This window comes from Denticeps clupeoides, chromosome 17, assembly GCF_900700375.1.
Source record: "Denticeps clupeoides chromosome 17, fDenClu1.1, whole genome shotgun sequence".
Classification (NCBI taxonomy): domain Eukaryota; kingdom Metazoa; phylum Chordata; class Actinopteri; order Clupeiformes; family Denticipitidae; genus Denticeps; species Denticeps clupeoides.
This window is the reverse complement of record NC_041723.1, coordinates 10380214-10395939: the sequence shown is the minus strand read 5'-3', so window position 1 is coordinate 10395939 and position 15726 is coordinate 10380214. Positions and strand designations below refer to the sequence as shown.

The 15726-nt window shown below is 43.4% G+C and overlaps 1 protein-coding gene across 13 annotated transcripts in view; it reads left to right on the top strand.

The window, feature by feature from the left end:
• The first annotated feature begins 3008 nt into the window (after nucleotides 1–3008).
• cadps2 (Ca++-dependent secretion activator 2) overlaps nucleotides 3009–15726 on the top strand; it is a 100373-nt gene continuing 87655 nt past the window's right edge. For all 13 annotated transcript variants that reach the window (XM_028959269.1, XM_028959267.1, XM_028959264.1 and 10 more), the window contains exon 1: nucleotides 3009–3422. In XM_028959269.1, the coding sequence (XP_028815102.1) occupies nucleotides 3147–3422 (276 nt within the window). In that variant the 5' untranslated portion in view covers nucleotides 3009–3146. The remainder of the gene's footprint in view (nucleotides 3423–15726) is intronic.

The window sequence follows — 15726 nt, the reverse complement described above, 5'->3', positions numbered from 1 at the left end:
GGTGAATTACAGAGGTCTTGGGGAAAAAAAACGACCAATGCTGCAAATATTGAAGTGAAGTGAAAGTGAAGGTGAAGTGATTATCATTGTGAAACAATGCAGCTCAGCACACAATGACACAACAAAATGTGTCCTCTGCTTTTAACCGTCACCCCTGGTGAACAGTGTGTGGGGACGGTGCTTTGCTCAGTGGCACCTCAGTGGCAACTTGATTCGAACCGGCAACCTTCTAATTACGGGGCCATTTCTTAGGTTCCTAACACTAGGCCACCACTGCCCCAAATATTGACCCTCAGCAAAAGTTGATGTAATTGTCAATAAAAACATTGGAAACTTATCAAATGTTTATAATTATACTTCAATACACCACAGAAACAACTGACGAAAAAAGATCTAAAACAATAAAGCAGTGAAACCCAAAACTGTACGACTGTAAATGTGATCTTTTCCTAATGAAAGCTATGCTTGTGACGATACTGATACTAAGGATGGTACTCAACCTCAGTACTATTTTCGAGGGGGAGAAAAAACAGACACACAACACATTTAAAATGTATGTATGGCTGCAACAACACATCGATTAAATCAATAAAAGTCGATTACGAAAAGAGTCGGCAACAAATTCCATAATCGATTCATTGTGTCACGCGACGCGGAGACATGTGATCAAAAAATTTGCAGCAAACATACTCGGTCTCTCTCGCCCACTGATGCTTCCAGAGTTCGCGGCCTCATAGACAGGCTAAGCAAAAATGTAAAAGCGGCGGTAGAGGAAAGATACAGGTCCACATGGGTCATAATTCACCTGCAAAAGGAGGACCACATTAAAACCTCAGTATTGTAATGCAATATCAATAAAACAAAGATTCCGTGTTGGTGTAATGGTCAATACTTGGGTCCATATAGTGTATGTTATACTTATCATTCATTTTGCCAAATATTTGCATTCAGTTATATGTTGCACTTTCTGTTCTTGCACTGAGATCACTTTTAAATATGTAGGAATTGTAAATAATTCACTCTATCCAGTATGGGCCAGTTTTTCAATTCAAGTCAATTAAAAGAAGTTTATTCATCCCCGAGGGGCAATTTAAAAGGCACAATGGAGCAGCGAGCACATATAACAGTACTTACATTAGACACAACACATGACACATTTACGGCATTTGGCAGACGCCCTCATCCAGAGTGACGTACAATGTGCTTTCATGTTTCATCAATGAAGTAGTCAGTTCTGGTTCACTAGAACTCCAACCATGAATACTCTGTTCTTTACACAAGTCAGAAAGTTAGTGTAAGTATTCTCTAAAGGGGTCTTAAGCTGCCATTTGAAAATACTCAGCGACTTCAAACCTCGAGGGGATGCTCTTTCCACCACCTGGAATCACCCATATTGTGTGAAAGTGAAGTGAACACTACAGCACAGCACACGGTGACACAACAAAATGTGTCCTCTGCTTTTAACCATCACCCTGAGTGAGCAGTGGGCAGCCATGAACGGCGCCCAGGGAGCAGTGTGTGGGGACGGTACTTTGCTCAGTGGCACCTAAGTGGATCGGTATTCAAACCGGCAACCTTCTGATTACGGGGCCGCTTCTTTAACCACTAGGCCACCACTGCCCCTTGGTGTTCATATGTGAACACCACCAACCTCTAACCAACTGCAAATACGAGATGATAATAAAACATAAAGCCACTGTCTTGGCTAACTGTCTCACATAATAAAAAGCCCCACATAACATGTTTCTTATAGCTCAGTTGGGAGAGCATTAGACTAAAGATCTGAAGGTCCCAAAATCCCACTTACTACCATTGTGTCCCTGAGCTGAGACACTGAGACACTTAACCCTAAGTTGCTCCCGGAGGGGACTGTCCCCGTAACTACTGGTTGTAAGTCGCTCTGGATAAGGCCGTCTGATAAATGCTGTAAATTTTTCTTCCACACAGGTGCACAGCCAGGAGCACAAGAGAGGGATTCTGTCGGTACCTGAACAGACCCGTTCAGTGCATGCTGCAAGTCCCTGCTTCCCAGCGTTTGCATTTCCCTAACTTAATTACGAGATTTACGATAGCACTTGAATACTGCCATCCCCTGAGGTCCGCAGTACTAGGAGAAATACAGTAGCAGGCCGCTGCTAGCTGGTTAGCATGCTAAATGTCTCTGCTACACAATACACGTGTTCAAAATGTTGTTTTTGACAAAACATCTCATTTTGGCCAACTGGGTTATAACTATTGCTGACAAACTCATCAATAATTATCCAACTTCCAGGCCATTTCATCGATACAGCTCAGTTTTTCATACAAGTAATGATTTTTTTTTAATCATTTTTTTTAAATTTTATTAACTCGTTCTATTCCCCGGTGTTTACAGCTACACAAAACACAAATCGGTCCACCCAGTTTTTCATGTGAGCAAAAGTATCCGAATACGAGGTCGATTGCTCACCGTTACTCATTTACAGCATTTATCAGACACGCTTATCCAGAGTAACTACAATCAGTAGTTACAGGGACAGTCCCCGCCTGGGGACACTCAGGGTTAAGTGTCCTGCCCAGGGACACAATGGTACTAAGTGGGGTTCAAACCCGGGCCTTCTGGTTCATAGGCGAGTGTGCTACCCACTAGGCCACTACCACCCTACTCCAAGTTTACTCTCAATTTCAGACTTGGTGTTGACCCATGAAGACACAACATGTGAGGTTAAGTGTTAAAAATCGACCTCCACAAACAGGCCGGTTATTTATGGTTGTGTATAGTGCAACACAAGGACATTTTTATTGTGTGTCATATATTGTGTCTATTGTGACAAGTGTTCTAAATTGGCCCCCTGGGGGTCATATTAAGTTCTTTGAAATTGTATGTTATTATCCTACATGTAGGTCGAAATTGGCCTGTTCTAGACTGACTCTTCGACTAATGCGGGTTTTGATCACTTGGAGAAATTCCGACGCTGCGTGTTTAAGAGTAAACTCGGCGCCCCGGTCCCTCCCACGTGTTGCGTGTCGGCGCCACAGGTTGCCCACCTGTACCGAGGCTACGCACAAGCCCCGCCGAACTCCGCCCTCCACGGCGTGAAAAGCGGCCGCGCGTCGCGCAGACCTCCGCCGCCGCCGCCGCCGCCGCCGCCGACCGGGACCCGAGCATGCTGGACCCGTCCTCCAGCGAGTCCGAGGGGGAGCTGCCGCCGGAGGACGAGCGACCCGCCAAGCGGGCGCCCGAGGCGGAGAAGCCGGGGCGAGAGAAGCCGCCGCCGCCGCCGTCGTCGTCGCCGCCGCCGCAGTCGCCCGACGGGGAGCGGGTCCGGCGGGAGGAAGCGGAGCGGAGGAGCAGGCTGCAGGTGTACGTGTTCGTGCTGCGCTGCGTCGCGTACCCCTTCAACGCCAAACAGCCCACGGACATGGCGCGCCGGCAGCAGAAGGTGAGGAAGTTTGCTCGGCGGCGCTCGCCGCTTCGCAGCCCGTCGGCTGGAAAGTTGGAAATTAAACTTGCGGCGCGACGCAGTTTTTTTTTTATTTTTTATTTTTTTAATTCTTCTCCAGGTTCAGACTTTCTGCCGCTTGTTGCCTTCATGTCGGGCTTCATTCATTAATCTCTCGCGTGAAAACATGCCATTTAATTTTTTTCTTCCATCCAAACGCATTAAATGTATATATATATATATATATATATATATTTTTTTTTTTTTTAAATGATGAGATTTATTATCGTTTAATAAACAGTTTATACAGCGTCGATGCGGCTGCGGCTCGCACTGTGGGGTCCATCAGGGGGGGCGGATTGATGTCAGCAGGGGTGTAGAGGGGCTCTGGTGGCCGTAGGGACAGCTGTAGGATCATGTCATGAAGGGCCGCTGCAGATCAATAGAAACTGATAATCGTCACCTTTGTGGGGCTGTCTATGTCCCCATATGTCCCCGCAAGGACTTGACACGAGGACACCGAGAACGTTAGAAACCGCATCTTGCCTGGTGAGGGACCGTAGGATCTGCGCATCGTGGTGCCCGACACCCACATGCGACGCTGGCAAATGCTTCCCCCGGTGAACTGTCGGAACGCTGTTTGAGAATAAATTTTGCCTTTAATGTAAGACTGGATCCAAAACTGCCAAATAGTGCTGTCGTCAATAGTTACGTAAAACAAACGAACCCAAAGCGCATGCATTCTTGCCACCGGTCTGCCTTTCAAGGCGGGAGTACTGATTGTACTGTTGTGTTTATATATATTTTTTCCCCTTTGGCATTATTCATTCATTTTATTATGAAGAGTAGAGTTGTTTTGCCGAAGAGGTGGTAGTAGCCTAGTGGGTAAGACACTCGCCTGTGAACCAGAAGACCCGGGTTCAAATCCCACTTACTACCATTGTGTCCCTGAGCAAGACAATTAACCTTAAGTCGCTCCAGGGAGACTGTCCCTGTAACTACTGATTGTAAGTCGCTCTGGATAAGGGCGTCTGATAAATGCTGTAAATGGATCACGTTTTTTTGTGTAAAATGTTGCCTGTCGAACCAACCAGTTTATTCAGAGCCGACAGATACTGCTGGACGTCGGCGGTTTGCCCAGGAGAGATTCTCCAGTCAAATCAACACAGGAATTACAGGGGAAACGTCAGACTGGCGAGGATTTATGACATGATGTTCGCTATTGAAGGCTGGAGCTGCCCAGATCGTCTTATTTATTTATTTTTGGTGGGGGGGGACACTGAGCGAGTGTCATGGTGAGTGACATTATGAACCAAGTTTGGCAGGGTGGCACCCTCTGTTTTGAGGGAACAGGAGCTGTCATCGCAGCCTTGCCACAGAGTGACTAATGTGGTTGCTGCCCACATATCAAACAATCAGGAAGCTTGTTTCCTCTTCTAATGCGTCTTCAAATAGACCCTTCAGCCGCCGCGCCGAGTATAAACCGGGCCGGCAGACGGGATTTCTTCCGGCTCTGAGCCGAGTCGTGGGCCGTGGGAGGCTCCTTTCTTCCTAGAAGAATAGTCCTCCCCTTCCTCCCCGGCAACTCTGAGGGGGCCGGCCGCTCCCTCCTCGCCACGCGTTGCTTCCTCGCCCTTGTTTTGCCGGGGAGGAAAGAAGCCCCCCCCCTTTTTTTTATTTTTTTGTTTTTTGCATGTCGGAGACTCGGTGCGATTGTTCGGTGGGGCTTTTCCCGACGCCCCCGGTGTGGAGGCAGCGGAAGGCGATGGCACAGAAGAGCTGCGCCGGAGATGTCCCACGCATCCTTCTGCACACAGCTAATCCTTTGGCAAAGGAATACTAACCCCCCCCCCCCCCCCCCCCCCCCCCCGAAAACCCTCAGCGGTGTTCTGTGTGTTTTTAGACTTTATGTAAGCGGCCCTTTCTCTGTGATGCAGGAGTCGTCTCCCTCTGCTGATCTGCGTGAGAGGCAGATAGCTGCCGGAGGGAAGAGTTGAGTTCCCTTCGTCTGTCAGCTCTTGTCATTTTCACTCCCCGAGAGATGCGTATCTTCCGAAGCCGTTGCGTAAGGCGTCGCTTTCCTCCCAGGACGGATGAGAAGGGAAGTTGTGGTGGAACCTCTGTGCAGCAGGGCATCTTCGGGCCACTGGCCAGTCGCTACCGTTTCTCACCACCCATGTGGTGCCAGGTGCTGGTGGGTGAAGATTTGGACTGATTCTTTTCAACAAGAGGTGTCACAACTGCGGCGGGCAGATTGATAGTGTGGTGGCGTGACACCCTCACCAGATGATGGTCACTGAAATGGATTTTGCTCTTCAAGAGACTTAATAAAATAGAATGCATTATAGATTTCTCTTGTAGCCTTTTGTTTTTTTGTAAAGTTTTTTTTACTTTTTGTTCATTGGCAAGAACCTAGATTTATCCCACTGGTTGTCCAAGGTTCAACGGATTCTACTATACCGTTTAAAAAAAAAAAAATAATAATAAGGCGGGGTCATATACAAATACTCGCCCGGCTGCAGATTTCTAATAATTTAAACAAAAGAAACATGGAAGTGAATTTTGCTGCACAAAACACACTGCATTCATTGAGAGACCCAATCAAAAACTAAACTGGCGTGCAGATCACAACGTTAGGTCAGCTGCTGGATGATGGAGAATCACGAAGCATTGAGCAGCCAGCACAGATCGGGTACTGAGATCTGGTTCCATTCAGTGACTGTTCCAGTACGTGCTGGGAGATACCTGCGACATGACAGGATGTGATTTTCCCCACTTGTTTGTCAGTTTTAAATAATAATTAGATAAGGGTCCTGAAGGTTTATTCTGAACCACTTTCTTATCATTCACTCATGTTAATGAGCGTCTCGTGAAGTGTTTTTTTATGATGACAATACTAAATGAAGCAGCCATGAAGGTAAAAAGAGGTGGGGCTGAAAAAACTGATTCATCAAACATTCTTCTGAAGGTTACCTCCCCTTTCTCATGCTTTTTCCACCCAGAGCATTTCCTACCCCCCCCCCCCCCAAAAAAAAAAAACAAATTCCTCCGACCATCAAAGCTTGGAAACAGTTTTGTAATTGCGGTTGCTCGGTGATTGGATGTAAAAGTTTCTGACTGTGAAGAACCAGTGGGTTGATAATTTTTTTCGTGGTTGGTGAATGGTGTTGACGTCATTTCCATGAATGCCCGCTAACGTCTACAGGTTGCTCTCCTCCTTGTCCTGTCTCTCTCCTCCACATTATCACGGCGAGTCCTGGGGAAATCTCATGGTGGGACTGCACCAAGGCTGAATTACTACTACTAATTACAACTAAGACCAATATAAAAGTGAAAAAAAAAAAAAAAGAATTTCATAACCTTTAAGGGCTCTTGGAAAAGAGGTTGTTTACTGGGCATGTTTGAAGCCCCTTTCTAAAGCGTGGCTAACCAGATCTAATAGGCCACCTTTGGCAGCACACCAGTCTCAGTCATCACATCTGTACATGGATCTCACTGGGAAGCTGCTGCAGTTTAAGCTCCTGCCAACTTGTCATGCCGCTTGGCGGACGTGTTCCGCTTTCCTTGATTACTTGATTTTATTTTTTATATATTTCTTTATTTTGCTACACTTGCTGACAGATTACAGAACCGTTTATTACTCCTCTTCCCCACTTTGTGCTTGTTTGAGCCCCTGATGAGCTGTTCCAGTCAGTGGCACCTGCCTCTAATGAAGCCTCATGGGTCTAAGCCAGGAGTTTTACAGCCGTAGACTGTAGGTAGGGTTTTTGTTTAAGTGATTGTCATTGTGAAACACTGCAGCACAGCACATGTTGACACAACGAAATTTGTCCTTTTGCTTTTAACCATCACCCTTGGTGAGCAGTGGGCAGCCATGACAGGCGCCCGGGGAGCAGTGTGCTTTGCTCTGCACCGTAAGGTCGCCATACAATTAGCTTCTTTTTTTTTTGTTTTTTTTTCTTCTTTCACTGCTTGTATAAGGCTTGACAGTCTAGCATTTTGTACATTTGTCAGATTTAATTTCAACAAAAGGTCAGTCATTTCTTCATTCTTCTGCTAGAGATCCCTGTTTCTCATGAGCTCAGAAGAATTAGGGTTGTGTCTTTTCCCAGACACAAATTGACTTTTGAAATAAACCATGATTGGGCATGGCGTAATTGCATTTATTTTAGGGCACTAAAATGATGAGACTGCTGGTCAATTTTCTGTGCCTGTGTGACATTACGATTCTGAAGTGTACAAACAACAAGCTTAGTGTGTGTGTGTGTGTGTGCGCGCGCACTACTGAAAAACACAGTGCTGTGGTTTGATGGTTTGATTCCTTTTTGCAAAAATAAGAATGACTTATTGCTTTTTTTTTTTACATATACATGCTGAAGGATGTTTTTGCTTCATTGACGTTCCTCCAGTCGTCTCATTTGCTCCATCCCCACAGCACTCCAGGAACTGTAACTACTCTGAGGTTTTTTTTTACAATCACATAAAGTTTGTCTTCTGTTGTAGGAAATAATATGTTAATATTTTTATTTAATGGGGTCTATGGTCTGTTCGCATTGTGGGTCATCCAGAGACGTGCACCGAGATGCCCTGGAATGACATCCGAATGCCTAGGAAAGGCCTGATGCGGGCCCTTTCACACACGCTGTTACAGCAAGGGCCATTTTGTTCTCATCAGCTATTGCGTTTCCGTTAGCAACCACGTTATCAGCTCCGATTCATGCCACATGCCGGATGTGAGAAGCGCTTGTCCTCCCGCAAATGAGCTTGACTGGAGTCGTCCGCCTCTGCTGCAGTGTACCGAGCGAGGGAGCGGAGGGGAGAGGAGGAGTGTGGCTGGCTGTCCCTCAGGTCTGTCACGAGTCATCCTGTCCCTCCGAGCCTCTCTGTTTTCCACTGATAAAGAGCCCCGCGCTACGTTCAAGGCCTGTGCTTTTGAATTTTATTTTGCTTTCAGGTTTACACTACTTTAAACTATTCCTGTTTTGTGTTTTTCATTTTTTTTTTTTTTTTTTTGCCTTAAGGCAGGGGAGGTTGGAAGTTTAGCAGTCTTGGGATGGAGGATGTTAGAAAAAAATGGTCTCCGAATAAAATGAGCATATGGGTGGCTGTATGTATTAAGAGCTTCTCATGATTAAGTAGTAAAGGAATGTAAAGGAAATTACAGACAACTTTGTAATTTATTATTATTTGTATCTTCTGTATTATTACTGTCATTTTTATTAATATGTAATGACATCCCTTAGCAGAATACTAAAGCCCTTGTACGGGGTAGCACAGCTCATAATGCTGATCTCTTGCATTTTAATTTACTATGTTAATCATTAATGGAATTCATTAGCCCCATTGTTCATTGCTTCCCTGTAATACACTTGCCCCAAGTATTTTAACGCTTTAGGACTGTCAGTCAATTGAAAGTGTGTAACTAATTAGTAGCACATTTTGCAACAAATTATTTGTGATAAGTTCTTAAGGTTAGCTACAATGCCTATTTAAAACTATGACCGAGACAAGTGTGGGAAAGAGGCTCAGTAGGAATACACTGACGGTGGGCATGCCTGCTGTGCAGGGGGCAATAGAACGGCAACCAACCATTATTTCATTTGCATAGAAATTTGCAAAAATGTTTTCCTTTGATTGCACTACCAACACAGCTTCACCCTTTTCAAAGAGAATGAGAAGTGACTGGGCTGCACTACCAGTCTTTCTTCTGCATTCTACCAGTCACATTCACTTTAAAAAATACTTCCACTGGTCTTGTTTTTGTGGACTGACAGATCCTGCTGCTGTCTGATTCCTAGCACTCAAGACTGAATTCCCTGCACATATGTTCATTACACAGAGCACTTGGATCGAAAACTCTCGATCTGCTGTTGCTAAATAATACAGCCCATTGTGAATTCAGATGTTTGGTTGTGTATGTTAGCACTGGGTGCACGGGTCTGGTTGATTTTATGAAGCAAATGTCTAAAAATATTAATAATAATAATGCTTGTGCTTTGGGATTTAATCCACTACATCTAAAATGTAATGCAGCCTGTTTTCAAGAGTTCCCAGAGTGCTCTTCATATTTGTTCTGTTCTAGTCCAGAACATCTCATTGAGCTTCTTTAATATATTTTGGTACATGCTCATGAGACTTAAGGAGATTTTTATATATATATAAAATATATATTATAATTTTTTTTTTTCCTCCCCAAGGTGAAAGGTTCACGCTGCTCATGTTTTGTAAGAGCTAGTTTAGACGATTGAGTTTTTGGTGAAGTGATTGTCACATGGTGACACAATGAAATGAGTCCTCAGCCTTTAACCCATCACCCTTGGTAAGAGGTGGGCAACCATGAAAGCAGCCCGGCAAGTGGTGTGTGGGGACGTTACCTTGCCATTTTGGATTCGAACCAGCAACCTTCCGATTATGGGTCCGCATTCTTTCCCACTATGCCACCACTGTCCCAAATTTTTACAACCCTTCCCTAACCGGGGACTGAATGCAGGCCGTGGCGGAGAGCGCTCCAAATCCTAACCACCTAGACAACCGGGCAGCTTCATTTAAATATACACTCAGCACTCTGGAGATGACTGGACTCCCCCATCACTTCTCACCATATCAGTCAGGCCTCCATCAGCCGCGGAGAAGTTCTGGGGTACAACCAATCAACATCTCCTCCAGCCTCAAAAAGGCCCAGCAAAGGACTTACTTTCTTGAGGCAACTGAAGAAGTATGATGCTGCTCCACACTGCAGTCATCGAATCTGTCCTGTGCTCATCCATCACAGTCTAGTTTGGAGCAGCCACCAAACTGGACATGAACAGACTGCAACGAACTATATGAACCTCAGAAAGAATCACTGGTGCTCCCCTGCCCTCCATCCAGGAAACGGGCAGGTAAAATTCTCTCAGACCCCGGACACAACCTTTTTGAACTACGGCCCTCAGGCAGTCTGTGTAGAAGTCTCTACACCAGAACCACAGACACCGGAGCCGCTTCTTCCCTCCATAACAATCAGCCTCATAACCAGCAAACCTACAAAACCATCTTCCATATCCAACACTACACTGTTGTTATTGCACTTCATATATGTTGTGCTGCCGTGTTTTATTATGTTTTTTGTGCACATCTGTACAATCCTGATGTATATAGTATTATAAACTAGTATATATTGCTCTATCGTATTGTGTACTGTGTTGCTTGAGGGACACCAGCGCCTGGAACCCAGTTCCTTGTGTGTGTGCGCTGAAGTACGGTGCTGATTCTGATGTTTGGTTTATATCAGCCTTGAGACATTGAAATCATTGAAATCAAATTTCACGTGTCTCTATGGGTGTGAGTGGCTGTGGTGCCTCATTTGTATAGTGGATTTTCCTTATTTTGAGGGGAAAGATTGGGGTTTTTTTTTTTTTTTTTTTTTTAAGAGGTGGGCATAGATTAATTTTCTTAATCTAGATTAATCTCACTGTAATGTTGGAATTAATCTAGAGTAAAAATAATTTATCTAGATTCTAGATTAATCTACATTAATCTAGATTAAAATGGCTCGTTGGAATTCTGCCAAAGGCATTCAGAATATGTGTGCTACCCAAATAATGACTAAAAGTAAGTCTTTGAGAACGGGTTTCTCAAACCAGGTGGCGCATTAGACCAGGGGCTCATCTCCTGTTTCCAATATGCATCACAAACTGCTTGAGAAAACTGTTCTTCTATGATAATTGGTGATGAAAATAAATGATGTTCAATAAAATGTACTTGTGTTTACCAACTGTTTATTCAGTTAAATAGCTGCACCCATGTTACCACGTCACGTTTGATGTGGTAATTTCACAGTTCGAAGACTCGTTCTCGCCCCCTACAGTGCAATTCGGCTAGGTATACATCCGCACTAAAATATCAAGGTGAAAGTCATCATAGTGTAGCGGTTCTTCTTCTGTGTTGTGTAACTTTTTGATTTCGTTTCTTGAACCACAAATGATGAGCTGACAAAATCAAGAGATTTTCTGTGCAAAGTGTATTCTGTACAAAAAGCAAGGTTGCGTCAGAACATCGCATCAGAACGTCGCATCTTTCTGCACCTCTCTCTACAATATATAGTATTAAAAGAACATAAAAAAATATTCACTAAATATTCCTAATATGTACATAAAATGAAAGAAATAACGTTTTGCACACAAACCCCACGCACCTCTCACAGCTCACGCCATGTGTCCAAGAGACCTGAACCGGGTCTCAAAAACAAAATAAGTCTTTTGAAAATAAGAAACTAAAAGACTCAAGAAAGAAGAAATATACTTAAAAATCTAGTGTAACCATTTAACTCCGGCACAATAGCTTGCGTAGTATAGACCCAGCTCCCAACCCAACTTTGTGAATAGATTAACGGCGATTTTTATTTATTTATTTATTTATTTAGTCGCCCGATAAGAGTCTCACATTAACGCAGCATGTTTTAATCGCCCGAAAAGAGTCTCACGTTAACGCAGCATGTTAACGTTTTTTTTTTTTTATATAAGACCGTTCCTGAACTGACGAACTGTCAGATGTCTAGGATGGTTCAGGAAAACTGGCTCAACTGGCAGTGGATGACAGATTGGTGCATTAAAAAGTGCTTAGCAAGTATTATGACAAATGTTATGAATGGTCTCCTACCCACGGAGGAGAAGTTGCCTTTTCATCAACTTCTGTCTGCCAGGGTGGGCGTGTCATCTTGTTCTTTTTCTTTCTTTCCTTCTTTTTTCATTAGAAGACTCCCTGAAAGAAGATTCTTAGAAATAAATGTAGGAGGAGGAAACTTCCACACAAACAAAATCAAGCCAATCAGCAGAGCAGAATGGCGGTTGTATTGTTCCTGCACCCACACTGCTCCAGCAGGCGCACGCCACTATTTATATCCAGGCACTGCGAAGACCAGTGTCTCCCTGCCTTCCCCGAACCCTCTGCTCATGGACAAATGATTCCCTCTTCATACGGCCTCATCAGTTTCTGCCTAGCATTGAACTCTGTCCAAGATCTGCATTCATTTCTAGGCTGAAGGTGCTGCTGAGTGAGGCAGGTTTTTTTTTTTTATTTTATTTTAAATAACCAGCTTGTGGTAAAATAAAACCCATGGCCAGGAAGAAGAAAATAGAGTATATGAATACACCTCAACAATACAAGCGTAAATATAAAATCTGCACAGTAATCAGTTTCTTATTTAATTATTAGAGTAATATCATAATCAGATTGAGATTTATCGACCAAAGCGGTTTGGTTTCTCTCCCGCAATATAATGCATTAAGCACTAATGTAGATGAACCGAACAGTAAATGATGCCAAATACGAATCAGTTCATGCACTCCATGCACTCAACGAAATATGTCCTCTGCATTTAACCAATCAAAGTACCATGAAATCATGGCACTTTGCTCGTCGGGATCTCAGTGGAACCTTGGTGCTTGGGGAAATTTACATTTATTTATTTATTCATTTGTTTGTGTTCCCTGAACTTACATGAACAGTCTTTCATGACCTGCCTTTAGAACCAGCATGCATAAGGACCTCTCAATGCCCATTATATCTGTATTAAAATGTAAATGTGAGAAATAGTTGTTGCCGTGCTATTACAGGTCTGCGGTTTATGAAACCGATGGTGTGAGGGGTTTTGAGGGGTCTGAGATCATTTCCTGCCCTTTTCCTGGATCTTGGAGTCCCAGAGGGAGGCCAGTGGTTCCAAGGGCTTTCCTTTCTGTCCGTCGCAGCCTGTTCCTGTCCCAAGTCTTCTGCTGTGGCCGCCACAGTATCAACATCAAAACAGAGTAGAAATCTGTTTGATGAAAACTTCCTAAATTGATACATAATGTGTCCAATTCAGACACATTTTGCTAGCAGTCTATTCATTAAACCTTGAGGACTTTGTTGTGTGGTACATTTTGCTGCAAGACATCCCTTGCCAGAAGCTGTGATTTAGTGTTGACTCAAAGCCACGCAAAATGCAAAATAATGAGCAGTAATGCAAACCACAATATTGAAACTTAGCTGAGTTCTTGTTAAAGGCTTGTCAGTTAAGCGCCTGCATTCATGTGCCGCCGCTGCTGCATTTGGGCTCGTGTGGCCTATTAAACACAGTGGTGCATCAGTGAGAGACGCCCTCACGACTCTTGCACCCGATGTGAAGCCGATTTCTTTCTCTTTTTGATTGCCACTTTTGCTGCTTTTGATCATTTCTCTTCTGCTTGTTCTTTTCACTGTAATGGCCTGATGGAGGGAGAGCAAATTTAAGTGTCTGTTGTGTGTTGTGCAATCTAAGTAAATCCTGCTGCTTTGTTGTACACCTGCTTTCAACGGATGCGCATGTTCATTTTTATTTTGTCCTGTTTAAAATTTGGCTGAAAGTCAACAATATTTTGTCATTAAAGTGTAGAAAGTGGATTTTTAATAACATTTCCCACCAACCTGTTTTTACTACAATGTAGAATGAGTTTGAGCTCATGTTCACATTCTGCCCCAGAACCTGACAAGGTTTAACAAAGGCAGGAAATGTCTGAGTAAGCAGGACAAGGCCTCCATGTGGCAACAAATCTGAAAAGGGCAAAGAAAAGAATCACAAATGGCTATTTGTGCCTTTGACAGGATTGCATTCAGGAGCATATTATGAATAATTTACCAGTCACCTACTCTGTGGCAGCTATGGAGTCTTATTGAGCCATTTTGAAGACTCCAATGCAAGACACATATTTTGTATTTTTTGTAGCAGGAGAAAGTGAAGTATGTTTTTTTTTTTTTTCCCCCCAGGAGTCGCCTCATTTTTACCTTCATGGCTGTGTGTCCAGACGTTTTAAGTACTTATTTTCTTTAGACTTCCTGATTACATAACTTATCATTTTTGATGCCTGTATATAAATGGTCCAAAATAAATAGACCCAATCTAATAATACAGAAATTGCATTCTTTGCATTTAGTCTAGCTTGATTTTATTCAGTCAGTACAAAAAATGCTTTTTTAATATAAAACACCAAGCCCATCCAGGATTAAATGTGGAGTATGTACAAATGCACAAACAGCACAACACATGCCACATGTGACCATAGTTTACATGCGTTAATAAAAATAAATAAATAAATCAAGATATCCAGCATCAGAAATGTAGATGAAAAGGCAGCAGCTACATGCTAATGGTTGCACAATTTGAAACCCAGAAAGGTCACTTGGTCAATGATTTTACAGGACTACAGGGTATGGACCTACCACAGTCCAGCAGAAGACTAATGTCTTCTGAGCATCAGTTCCTTCAAAGTTTCATCAAAGATGATTGTGGTTGGATGACAGCCATATCATGAAGTTTATGATTACTTAAATGTTAATAAAACATCTGTCAGAATCTGCCCAGGGAGCTGTGTGTGGGGACGGTGCTTTGCTCAGTGGCACTTCGGCGGACCGGGATTCAAACCAGGCCGCTAGGGCACCACTGCCCCGTAACTGTGAAAATAGCATAAAACTGAAAGCACAAACACAATTTTGTAAAAGCCTACAGGAAATCTCTCATTTTTTTCCATATGATTTGATTATATGTTTTCCTGAGTTTCCCACACTGACAGCTGCTCAGACCTCCTGTTTGTTGCTCAACTAGAATGTCACCAAAATCTATTCTGGTGGCCTGACAGGATGGTAATTGTTTCAGGAAACATACTAATTGCCACACTCAATCATGCACTGTCATTTATTTCATTGAAATGAAATAATCATTACAAACGAACATTTATTTTAAATCATATGCTTGCATGTGTGCCTATTGTCATTACAAAAAAATGCTCTAATATGCAAATCTATCATTTTATGCCATTTCATGATTAATGTACAGTAGGATGCACAGTGCAGATCATCAGTAGCATCTTACAGCAAGGAGCAATGCCACTTTCTGCTTACTGGGTTTGCTGGTAGCCTCTCTGTATAAAAGATATTGGTCATTCAGGAGCTCTCGTGTACAGTAAAAATAGGTTTTAGTGAATTCTCAGTATCAGTTGAAGGCGTTTCATCTTAATTCTCACACCCGACCCACACTCTCAGTCTCAGTCACCACTTAATCCACACGCGGATAGTGGGTGTCGCAGCCTATCCCAGATTAGTGGGTACAAGGCGGGACGCCCACTGCAGGCACACACACATACCATTCACTCACTTCCAATACCTCTGGAATTTTATCCCTGAGCACATTAAATAGTCAGACTCAAGCATCAACTCCTCCATGATCTTTATTCAAGATTGGTTTGTCAGTACAACAGTATACTGACCACTTACTACCATTGTGTCTCTGAGCAAGACACTTAACCCTAAGTTGCTC